The 13,017-nt window shown below is 42.9% G+C and overlaps 1 protein-coding gene across 2 annotated transcripts in view; it reads right to left on the bottom strand.

Annotated features, from left to right (window-relative positions):
• Positions 1-281: 281 nt before the first annotated feature.
• LCA5L (lebercilin LCA5 like) overlaps positions 282-13,017 on the bottom strand; it is a 66,162-nt gene continuing 53,426 nt past the window's right edge. Inside the window, exons 5-6 of one of the 2 annotated variants that reach the window (XM_069760724.1) lie at positions 9,293-9,356; positions 282-964 (exon numbers count right to left, since the gene is read on the bottom strand). In XM_069760724.1, the coding sequence (XP_069616825.1) occupies positions 420-964; positions 9,293-9,356 (609 nt within the window). In that variant the 3' untranslated portion in view covers positions 282-419. Of the gene's footprint in view, positions 965-1,077; positions 1,152-9,292; positions 9,357-13,017 lie in introns of both variants that reach the window. The other variant, XM_069760725.1, reaches the window with a different exon arrangement.

Raw genomic sequence — 13,017 nt, 5'->3', positions numbered from 1 at the left:
TCGGACCTTCTGACTATGCTTTTGTCTCGCCCTCCTGTACCCCGTACCTGAATCTCTGATCCTCTGGTCAGATGCTGCAGTCACGGGGTCTGTCGTGGAGTGGTACATGGTGTCAATCGGCTGCCCATCCCATCCTCACCATCAAAGGCTCTAGTGTAAACACTTAGTCATATTCCATCATTGCCTGCGGCTTGTTAAATTTGACTCACAGCAATCAGCTGATCACTGGCTGCACTAATATGCCCAATATTTGGCGTCTCTACGTAAGAAGACAGTGCTGATAATAAGGATAGGTGATATTTTATTAAACATAAGTAACGGCCGATAGGGGACAGATTCTGAGCACGGATGGTTAGTTTAGACTTGTTCTAATTTTCTGGTTACTTTTACAACTCTGTAAACTGAACTATTTCTCGAAATTAACATTTGTTTGAAAAACAATTCTGCATGTTATACCCAGGTCCAAAAAGTTCCTCCATCAAGTTTTTCTTTCTGTGGCTCAAAGAAACTTCTGGACGTTGAGCAATCTTTTCGTTCTCGTTGCCGATCTCAATTTCTGGCAGTGAAAATTCTACTTGACTAAGAGCTGAGTCGCACTGAAGCTTTAAACTTTTGCAGTTTTGGGCCTTATATAAGCTAGGGATTGGCCCAATTGCCGGGAGGCCTTGGTGGAGGTTCTCTGTGGCGGCAGTGAATACGTAGCGTCTACTGATCATCGGGAGCAAAGGCCTCGTGTGGCTGGTCTCAACGCTCATCACCGTGCCAACTTTATCTTTGTTACGCAAATTTTCTGGATGGTTCTTCTCATAAGTTCTTGCGTCCCCCAGTCCCAAGTCTTCCTCCATTAACAGCTGGTTTAGCCATTCTGTTGAGTGTTCTCTGTCTTGCACTTTGGACTTGTGTCCATCTATGTCCACTAGAGCATTACTTTTCTCGTCCTGCAAAACGTCAAGTGTCGGGGCCTCTAAAATAAAAAATACAAAAATCTAGTGAAAGTAAGAGGCAAAAATGTCTGCTTCCCAATAAAATCCTAAAAATCATTTCATACAAACTCTGAAAGTGTAAAATGCCACTCACCCCGGTTCCTTTAATAGACACCTAATGGCAAGTGACTGCCTCCAGTCAAGCCCAAATGGGGCGATCCTTTGGACCTGTGGATCCATTATTGTATGAGAAATCAGGCCCAGCATACAGAGATTTCACAAAAATGGCTGCCCCTTTCAGCGGGCCTCTCTCCATTGTGAAAAAATGAGCAAAAACCCTGCTGTAACTAAGTAAAAAGCAAAAGGTGCATCTAAACAACACAGAGTTTTTAGTAATACTGTTTTTGATCAAAAATAGCACAAAAGCCGTCCCACCACGACAAGGTAACTCTGACCAGGACAGTCCTACACTGTCTAATATTAAAAACCTTACCATGTGTCAATGTTGACCTCAGCGTGAATAAGGGCAGACAAAAAGGACTGGGCCCAACCAGTGGACACCAGTCTGGGGGAGCCTTATCTACAATCTCCAGCTCAGAAAAAGGGAAGCCACACCCCGGCTTGCACAGAATGCAATAATAAAAAATAAAAAAACACAAAAATTGAGCTTGACTTAAGTTGGTACACATGCAGCACATAAACGCATGTTCACATTGGCCATAAAACATATAAAACCTACAAGAGAAAAAATGGGCAAAAACCCTGCTGTAACTAAGTAAATAAAAAGCAAGAGTGCATTTAAATAACACAGCGTTTTTAGAAATATTGTTTTTGATCAAAAATAATACAAAAGCCATCCCACCACGACAAGGTAATTCTAATTGGGACAGTTCTACACTGTTTATTATTTAAACCTTACCATGTGTCAATGTTGACCTCAGTGTGAATAAGGGCAGACAAAAAGGACTGGGCCCAACCAGTAGAACACCAGTCCTTTTTGCCCTTATTCACACTGAGGTCAACATTGACACATGGTAAGGTTTTTAATATTAGACAGTGTAGGACTGTACCGATCAGAGTTACCTTGTCGTGGTGGGATGGCTTTTGTGCTATTTTTGATCAACTCTGTGTTATTTAGATACACGTTTTGCTTTTTACTTAGTTACAGCAGGGTTTTTGATAATTTTTTCTATTATAGGTTTTATATGTTTTATGGCCAATGTGAACATGTGCTTAGGTGCTGCATGTATACCAACTTAAGTCAAGCTCAATGTTTGAGTTTTCTCTCTCCATTGTGGCCTATGGTGGCTGGAGAAACAGCTGAGCCGGTTTGCTATTGCATTGATCTGCCATAAGTTTCTTTGTTTCTTTAAAAGGGAAAGTGTCAACAGAAAATTGCCTATTTTTTAAATCAGGTTTTTATGTTAAATGCACCTTTGTTAGTGTTGATTTTTTTTTTCTAGTTCTCATATCATAAAAACATGAAATAACTAAAAAAGTCAAATATTGCAATTTTCACACTGGCTGCTAGGCCTAATTCTGTCTATATAGCTTTCAACAGGCAGCAGGTGTTGAAACAGTCAGGTCTGGAACCTGTTCTGCTCCCAGAGTTAGGGACCGTCCTGACTGGGGTACACCTTGTCACGGTGGGATGGCATTTACACTCTTTTGATCCGAATACTGTCAACTAAGTACCATATGGTGAGCTGGGACATCATCTATAGTGAATAGAGGATCCTGTGTTATCTAGATGTATATAGAGGTGTTATCAGTCATCATACAGGAGGAGGAGGAGGAGGAGGTGAGCTGTGACATCACCCTACTGTGTGTGGTGGATCCTGTGTTATCTACTGTATATAGAGATGTTATCAGTCATTGTACAGGAGGATGAGGAGGTGAGCTGTGACATCGCCTATTGTGAATGATGGATCCAGTGTTATCTACTGTATATAGATGTGTTATCAGTCATTGTACAGAAGGAGGAGGTGAGCTGTAACATCACCTATTGTGAATGATGGATCCTGTGTTATCTACTGTATATAGATGTGTTATCAGTCATTGTACAGGAGGAGGACGTGAGCTGTGACATCAACTATTGTGTATGGTGGATCCTGTGTTATCTACTGTATATAGAGGTGTTATCAGTCATTGTACAGGAGGATGAGGAGGTGAGCTGTGACATCGCCTATTGTGAATGATGGATCCTGTGTTATCTACTGTATATAGATGTGTTATCAGTCATTGTACAGAAGGAGGAGGTGAGCTGTAACATCACCTATTGTGAATGGTGGATCCTGTGTTATCTACTGTATATAGAGATGTCATTGTACAGGAGGAGGAGGTGAGCTGTGATATCACCTATTGTGAATGGTAGATCCAGTGTTATCTACTGTATATAGAGGTGTTATCAGTCATTGTACAGGAGGAGAAGGTGAGCTGTGACAATCACCTATTGTGAATGATGGATCCTGTGTTATCTACTGTATATAGAGGTGTTATCAGTCATTGAACAGGAGGAGGAGGTGGTGAGCTGTGACAATCACCTACTGTGAATGGTGGATCCTGTGTTATCTACTGTATATAGATGTGATATCAGTCATTGTACAGGAGGAGGAGGTGAGCTGTAATATCACCTATTGTGAATGGTGGATCCTGTGTTATCTACTGTATATAGAGGTGTTATCAGTCATTGTACAGGAGGAGGAGGTGAGCTGTGACATCACCTATTGTCAATGGTGGATCCTCTGTTATCTACTGTATATAGAGGTGTTATCAGTCATTGTACAGGAGGAGGAGGTGAGCTGTGATATCACCTATTGTGAATGGTAGATCCAGTGTTATCTACTGTATATAGAGGTGTTATCAGTCATTGTACAGGAGGAGAAGGTGAGCTGTGACAATCACCTATTGTGAATGGTGGATGCTGTGTTATCTACTGTATATAGAGGTGTTATCAGTCATTGTACAGGAGGAGGAGGAGGTGAGCTGTGACAATCACCTATTGTGAATGGTTGATCCTGTATTATCTACTGTATATAGATGTGATATCAGTCATTGTACAGGAGGAGGAGGTGAGCTGTAATATCACCTATTGTGAATGGTGGATCCTGTGTTATCTACTGTATATAGAGGGGTTATCAGTCATTGTACAGGAGGAGGAGGTGAGCTGTGACATCACCTATTGTGAATGGTGGATCCTGTGTTATCTTCTGTATATAGAGGTGTTATCAGTCATTGCACAGGGGGAAGGAGGTGAGCTGTGACATCACCTATTGTGAATGGTGGATCCTGTGTTATCTACTGTATATAGAGGGGTTATCAGTCATTGTACAGGAGGAGGAGGTGAGCTGTGACGTCACCTATTGTGAATGGTGGATCCTGTGTTATCTACTGTATATAGATGTGATATCAGTCATTGTACAGGAGGAGGAGGTGAGCTGTGACATCACCTATTGTGAATGGTGGATGCTGTGTTATCTACTGTATATAGAGGTGTTATCAGTCATTGTACAGGAGGAGGAGGAGGTGAGCTGTGACAATCACCTATTGTGAATGGTTGATGCTGTGTTATCTACTGTATATAGATGTGATATCAGTCATTGTACAGGAGGAGGAGGTGAGCTGTAATATCACCTATTGTGAATGGTGGATCCTGTGTTATCTACTGTATATAGAGGGGTTATCAGTCATTGTACAGGAGGAGGAGGTGAGCTGTGACATCACCTATTGTGAATTGTGGATCCTGTGTTATCTACTGTATATAGAGGTGTTATCAGTCATTGTACAGGGGGAAGGAGGTGAGCTGTGACATCACCTACTGTGAATGGTGGATCCTGTGTTATCTACTGTATATAGAGGGGTTATCAGTCATTGTACAGGAGGAGGAGGTGAGCTGTGACGTCACCTATTGTGAATGGTGGATCCTGTGTTATCTACTGTATATAGATGTGATATCAGTCATTGTACAGGAGGAGGAGGTGAGCTGTGACATCACCTATTGTGAATGGTGGATGCTGTGTTATCTACTGTATATAGATGTGATATCAGTCATTGTACAGGAGGAGGAGGTGAGCTGTAATATCACCTATTGTGAATGGTGGATCCTGTGTTATCTACTGTATATAGATGTGATATCAGTCATTGTACAGGAGGAGGAGGTGAGCTGTAATATCACCTATTGTGAATGGTGGATCCTGTGTTATCTACTGTATATAGAGGTGTTATCAGTCATTGTACAGGAGGAGGAGGAGGTGAGCTGTGACAATCACCTATTGTGAATGGTGGATCCTGTGTTATCTACTGTATATAGAGGGGTTATCAGTCATTGTACAGGAGGAGGAGGTGAGCTGTGACGTCGCCTATTGTGAATGGTGGATCCTGTGTTATCTACTGTATATAGATGTGATATCAGTCATTGTACAGGAGGAGGAGGTGAGCTGTGACATCACCTATTGTGAATGGTGGATGCTGTGTTATCTACTGTATATAGATGTGATATCAGTCATTGTACAGGAGGAGGAGGTGAGCTGTAATATCACCTATTGTGAATGGTGGATCCTGTGTTATCTACTGTATATAGAGGGGTTATCAGTCATTGTACAGGAGGAGGAGGTGAGCTGTGACATCACCTATTGTGAATTGTGGATCCTGTGTTATCTACTGTATATAGAGGTGTTATCAGTCATTGTACAGGGGGAAGGAGGTGAGCTGTGACATCACCTACTGTGAATGGTGGATCCTGTGTTATCTACTGTATATAGAGGGGTTATCAGTCATTGTACAGGAGGAGGAGGTGAGCTGTGACGTCACCTATTGTGAATGGTGGATCCTGTGTTATCTACTGTATATAGATGTGATATCAGTCATTGTACAGGAGGAGGAGGTGAGCTGTAATATCACCTATTGTGAATGGTGGATCCTGTGTTATCTACTGTATATAGAGGTGTTATCAGTCATTGTACAGGAGGAGGAGGAGGTGAGCTGTGACAATCACCTATTGTGAATGGTGGATCCTGTGTTATCTACTGTATATAGATGTGATATCAGTCATTGTACAGGAGGAGGAGGTGAGCTGTGACATCATCCATTGTGAATGGTGGATCCTGTGTTATCTACTGTATATAGAGGGGTTATCAGTCATTGTAATCTTGCCTATAATAAGACTATTGAAAAGCCTTGTGTGAATCCAGTTTTAGACCTGTTTAGCCCTGTGTGAAAATTGAAAAACATCTGATTTGTATTAAAAATATAAATAGTGTTATGAAAACATTTCTGACGACACATTTCCTTAAATTCTTCAGTCAGTATTGTCTTTTTGGCATCTTGTACAAAAACTCAGCAGGGAAGATCATATGAGGCAAAAGATATAAAGATTAAAAATGGTATTTATCAAAATCTTATTTTCAAAGTGCCTTTAAAAGGAATCTGTCACCAGGTTTTTGCCACTCAATCTAAGACCAACATAATGTAGAGATAGAGACCCTGATTCCAGTCATTTGTAACTTACCGGGCTACTTGTTGTAGTTTTGAAAAAAGCACAGTTTTATCATCAGGAGATTATCACTAGAGGACTAGTAAACCGCTGCCAAGTAGCCCTCCATAGTCACGAGCTATGTATAACCCTGCCCCTATCACTGATTGGCAGCTTTATGCCTATGCACAGTGCACACAAAAGCTGCCATACAATGGTGTGGGTGGGATTAAACAGAGCTCAGCATTCAGAGAACTGCCGGATCTTCAGGAGATAAAAATGATTTTTATTAAAACTTCTGGAAGCAGCCCATTAAGTGACATATCACTGGAATCAGGGTCTCTGCCCCTACATTGTACAGCTCTCAGATGGTGAAAGATTCACTTAAAGATGTGGCCTTAAAAGGGTTTTCTAGGATTTACCATGCCATCAATGTGTGCTCGGTGCACTACCACAAGCAATTAGTGAAATGTCTGTATTACTAACTGAAATACTTTTCTCCTTTTCACAACCGTACCCAGCACAGCGCCATCCATGTGCTTCAGGATGTAATGAGTACTACTGCGCACAATCAACACATCACCCCAAAAAGTTACACAACCTCCTCATTATATTGTTTGGGTGCCAGGACTAAGACCCCCTTCAAAATCACATTGATGACCCAGACTAAGGCCGCGATTAGACCAGCCGATAACCCCCAGCGACGTTCGTTATTAGGTGGTTATTTAATAGCCCATTTACAGAGGCCGACCGCGCTCATGATGTGCACAGAACAATCAGTAATATATCAGAAATCAGTGGGGAAAATAAGTGTTTGATACACTGCAGATTTTGCAAGTTTTCCCACCTACAAAGAATGAAGAGGTCTGTAATTTTTATCGTAAGTACACTTCACCTGTGAGAGACAGAATCTAAAAATAAAACCAGAAAATCACATTGTAGGATTTTTACATAATTAATTTGCATTTTATTGCATGTAATAAGTATTTGATCACCGACCAACCAGCAGGAATTCTGACTCTCACAGACCTGTTAGTTTTTCTGTAAGAAGCCTCCTACTCTGCACTTATTACCTGTATAAAAGACACTTGTTCACACAATTACACTCCAACCTCTCCACCATGGCCAAGTCCAAAGAGCTATCTAAGGACACCAGGGACAAAATTGTAGATCTGCACAATGGGCTACAGGACAATAGGCAAAAGCTTCGTGAGCAGGCAACAACTGTTGTCACAATTATTAGAAAATGGAAGAAACGCAAGATGACTGTCAATCTTCTTCGGTCTGGAGCTCCATGCAAGATCTCGCCTCGTGGGGTAAGGATGATTCTGAGAAAGGTTAGGAATCAGCCCCGAACTGCACAGAAGGACCTGGAGACCTGAAGAGAGCACAGCCTCAAAAATTACTGTTAGTAACATACTATGCTTTCATAGATTAAACTCCTGCAGGGCACACCAGGTTCCCCTGCTCACACCAGCACATGTCCAGGCCTGTTTGAAGTTCACCAATGACCATCTGGATGATCCAGAGGAGACATGAGAGAAGGTCATGTGGCGAGATGAGACGAAAATAGAACTTTTTGGTATCATCTTCACTCACCGTGTTTGGAGGAAGAAGGAGGATGAGTACAACCTCAATAACACAGTCCCAACTGTGAAGCATGGTGGGGAAATAACATACTTTGGGGGTGCTTTTCTGAAAAGGGGACAGACGACTCCACCACATTGAAGGGAGGATGGATGAGTCATATATCGCAAGATTTTGGCTAACAGCCTCCTTTCCTCAGTAAGAGCATTAAAGATGGGTCGTGGCTGGGTCTTCCAGCATGACAATGACCACAATCAGCGCAACTTAGGAGGGTCTCCGTAAGAAGCATTCCAAGGTCCTGAATTGGCCTAGCAAGTCTCCAGACCTGAACCCAATACAAAATCTTTGGCTGGAGAAGAAACTCAGTGTTACCCAGTGACAGCCCCGAAACCTGTAAGATCTGGAGAAGATCTGTATGAAGGAGGGGGCCAAAATCCCTGCTGCAGTGTGAACAACCCTGGTCAAGAACTGTTGGAAATGTCTGACCACAGAGGTCAGACGTTTCCTACAGTTCTGCAAACAAAGGTTTCTGTACCAATACTAAGTTCTGTTTTTCTATTTATTTATTTTTTTTATATATTTTTATTTTTTATTTTTTTTCTATTGTATCAAATACTTATTTCATGCAATAAAATGTAAACTAATTATGTAAAAATCATACAATGTGATTTTCTTCTTTTTTTTTCTTTTTAGATTCTGTCTCTCACAGGTGAAGTGTGCCTGGGATAAAAATGACAGACCTCTCCATTCTTTGTAGGTGGGAAAACATGAAAAATCCTCAGTGTATCAAATACTTATTTTCCCCACTGTAGATTGTTCTGTGCGCACGGGCTATCATTGTTCTCGGCAGCACAAACCCTAATTACCCAGGACGATGTGCTGCTGAGAGCGATGACTTTAGCAAACTTAAAAATCATTTCACAGGACGAGCTAGCGTTCTCCTCATTTCATCGACTGAGCAACAGCCTGTCTACACTGAAAGAATATTGGGAAAACAATCGGGAATTGTTAAATAACAATTTGGGATTTTTTTTCTTCGTGCTGTCCCTCAATTGTTCCTCCTGGAAATATACACAAAGTTAATTGCTAACTGGGTGTCACACTTTTTCTAGTCGATGGGACATTTCTTTCCACAGTCTGACATTATCGGTATTACGGCACAACCGGCAGTTCTAAGAAAAGATCCAGAACTGGTATTTCAGGTGGAACAAAGTATTCACTAAAACAGAGACGAGAACCTGGCGTTCCCCTGTAGGCGCCATTGATGGTCGGATCTGGAGAGGAGGAGGCCGGGCTTTCCTCTGACACTCACCTTCGCCGCCCATCTGAGAATTACTGTCTTCCTCTCTTGCGCTCTCGTTTCCTGACTCAGAGCTCTGCAACAATATTCACGTTTGATACGACATAAACAGAAAGGTCTGCGGCTAAGATGGAAAACCATATAATGTAGTTATCACCAGTGACATTAGCTTTTCACATTGCCCTAAAGACCCTCGATAATGTGAAACCTTTAAAGGGGTATTCTGGTCAAAAAAATATTCATGGCATAAATCGCAGCTCGGATAAGTGTCATGAAAGTGAATGGAGAGATCACACACAGCTACAGCCTCTGCACCAGGCGGGATGGATAGACTGTAGCTCCAGTCCGATGGCTATCTACATGGTTGACTTCATGGGAAATCCAAATAACGGTCCGTGTTCTTATCATATCCATTGTCAATGGCTGTAAGTTAAGTAATAAGATCCATAGAAGTCTGGAGACCCACGGACCATCTATCACTGGAAGTAGAAGACCCGCAGGTCGCTACCTGGAAGTTATATTTTTTTTAAAGACAGTACAGGCTCTTTTGAGACATCATAGACCACCATTCCCCCAGGAAGATGACTTCCAGAGACTTGTGAATGCCGGAGAGACCAGACCCTTTGGATTTCATGTCCCAAATAAAAAGACTTTGTTGCTTTCTTTTTCTGTAGGACAGAAATGTAATTCAGAGTCAGAATTTAAGAGATCATTGAGCCAGATGTGAACGGCATAAATGATCACTGGGCGTCAAGTTGCTCCCAAAATGTCTCCAGGTTTTGAGTACCAGATTGGTGGCTAACAATTCCCTAGTCAGTGACAGAATAGTTTTTCTCATCAGGATTGGAAATTTTCTGGAAAAAAAGAGGTCAGAGCTTTCCCAAAGGCTTTTTTTTTGTGTGATTACAGCTCTGATTCCCACCGATGAAGCATTTTCAGGGTGAATTGACAGCAGGAATCAGAACCTGGGCTGAAGCAAATTCCTTCTTTAGTTATTTTGAAAGCCTCCAGGGCCTTAGTGGGTGATTCTGAGATTCTTTAGGTTTGCTCCCGTTGTAAGTCAAGGGGAGAAGTGGTGGGTGAACTGTGAATAGTAAATTGCAAAATTCTAGAAAAGACCGGGTTTGCAATAAAACCACAGAAACAACGTAACACCAAAACACATCACAAGAATATGCCATATCTTTTATACCCCTCATTCCCTCGTTTCGTAAAATCAGGGAGCAGATTTGGGGTTCGAAAAATCAGGCTCAGATTCAGGGTTCACAAGGAAACACAGGGTTCAATTTCAATCTCTGTATACATAATTGGGTTTAGAGTGCAGCAAAGATCCAGAGACGGAGCTAATGCAGAGCAGCTAAAGTAATGGCAGAAAGTGAGCACCGTGTGGGGCTGAAACACGTACGGAGCACTACACCTTGGGGTGAGGATATCTCACTACAATAGGCAAAAGAAGAGGAATTTGTTCAGGTACTTTATTACACAGTGGTTGAGGAAACCACAGAAAGGCCACGTTTACAAGTTCAGTATTTGGTCAGTATTTTGCATCAGTATTTGTAAGCCAAAACCAGGAGTGGAACAATCAGAAGAGAGGTGTAATACAAACATATGCACCACTTCTGTATTTATCTCCCACTCCTGTTTTTTGCAGCACCCCAGAGTCCTGTTCATTGCAGTAATGTCATTCTTCCACCAGGGGGAGTGATGTTACGTCTGATGGCACCAAAGGAGTTCACCCTACCAGGTATCACAAAACACACTTCACACTCCAGTCCACCAGGGGGAGCAAAGGTTCTATCTGTTAGGCCACTCCTCACATAGGGTAAAACTGGTGGGTTGGATAGAAAGTTAGTCAGAGTCAGAAGGCAGAAGCTGAGAGAAGACAGAGTTGGAAGGAGAAGCTGAGTGGAGGGAGAAGGAGTAAGAAGGAGATACCTGTCAGGCAGACAGAGGGAAAAGTAGGAACATCAGAGGCTCAGCAAGAGAGAAGGACACGGAGCTGCGCCTGCCCCACGTGCGGCAGCATCCTAAGAAAGGACACAAAGAGAATTGTGTTGTAGGGAGTGAGACATGAAGTTACGGCAAAAGGAGAACAAAAACCAGAAGGAGTCCTGTCCTGGGAGAGGCTGCCTCTTTCTGGAGTGTGGACCGGTGGCCGGAACACCGAGGGAGCAATAGTCTCTACGCTTTACTTTAGAGACCGGCAGGACAGTCAATTCCAAGTTGGCTGCCCGACCTAAATACCTAAGAAGACATAGGTGGCAAATTGTGGGGGTCGGGGCATCTCCAGGGTCCCTATAAACAAGCCTCAGGCCACCCGTCATATGGGTTTGTCCTATCCATACCAACTGGGGGACAGAGAGGAAGACTTAACATCTACAAGAGTTGTGAGGACCTTACTGAGTTGCTCAGCAGGGAGGTACTGCAACACACGGCGCTAGTAGGAAGGCTACTGATTTCCACCTGGATAAGGGGACTCTGGAAGTGTCATCAGACCGGCTGGACTCTGCCTACCCTGTAATCCTGTACTCTGGACTGCGGATGCTAAAGCCTTCAGTAAAGGTAAAGAGACTGCAGCCTTTGTGTCCTCGTTATTAACTGCGCCTCACACCATCACCATCTACACCTCTGGGAAGCCCTGGGGATACACTTCACCTGTGGGAAGGTATACCATCTAGCTGCCATCACATCACCCCAGCGGACCCCTAAGCAGTGTCGGTCACCCTGACCGAATACCACAGGTGGCGTCACGAACCTTATTCCATACGAACTCTGCCTTTTAAATGGGCGCCCCTCATAGGGCCACGGTCCAGGTCGGGCCACTGTGACATTCTCGCTGAAGGAACTGAAGGACCCAGGAGCGAGTACCCCATTGCCCTTACGTGGGGGCGATCCATTTTGGCTTACAAATACTGATGTAAAATACTGGCCAAATACTGCTAGTGTGAATGTGGCCAAGAAGTCGTCTACAAATTTCAGAAAACCAGCAGTATGAAAGGTAAGGCCAGGTTCTTGTAACAGCCACCTTGTGGCCTGAATGTTGTCTTTCACTCATCATACTTTGCATATGATCAGACTGCAGGTTCCCCTTGGATTACATTTTGGGAGCAATCCTAGCCCTATAGAAACGATCAAACAGCTCAGATATTTATTCTTGACACTTTTAAGTCCACAGTAGTGAATACAGAGTCATAGACCTTGATTAATCAAACTTTTTAAAGCAGAGTTCTGGTGTACAAAGCTTTGAAAAGTTGCAAACTTTTTGTACAACGTGAGGCTTTCACGTGAGGTTTCACACCATCTATGCCAAGCGTCAACGGGGCGTAATGAACCCACTTGTCAAATTCATGACGAGCGGAGGTGTTCCTTACATCCCTGACTTCGCGAACCACTTCATGCCGCGCGCCGTAAGGTAGGATATTATTGCAAGAGAGCTTGGCTGAGTAGATTACACAAGAAGGAAAACACACAGCAAGTCAGCAGGATCTAGGAGCAACATGGCAGATGTGACAACCTACATGGTGAGCTGCAGCATGTGCTACATGTTCACAGATCGACCAGAAGAAGAATCAAATTTCACATGTCAGAAGTGTAGACTAGTGGCCCTTTTAGAAGAAAAGGTGCGGGGTCTGGAAGAAAGAATAGCAACTTTGAAACTCATCAAAGAGAATGAAGACTTTCTAGACAGAACAGAAGCATCTCTACTGGTCACAGAAGGTGAAAAAAGTGTCAGAGAA

This window comes from Ranitomeya imitator, chromosome 3, assembly GCF_032444005.1.
Source record: "Ranitomeya imitator isolate aRanImi1 chromosome 3, aRanImi1.pri, whole genome shotgun sequence".
NCBI classification, from domain to species: domain Eukaryota; kingdom Metazoa; phylum Chordata; class Amphibia; order Anura; family Dendrobatidae; genus Ranitomeya; species Ranitomeya imitator.
This window is presented reverse-complemented; position numbering and strand designations above follow the sequence as displayed.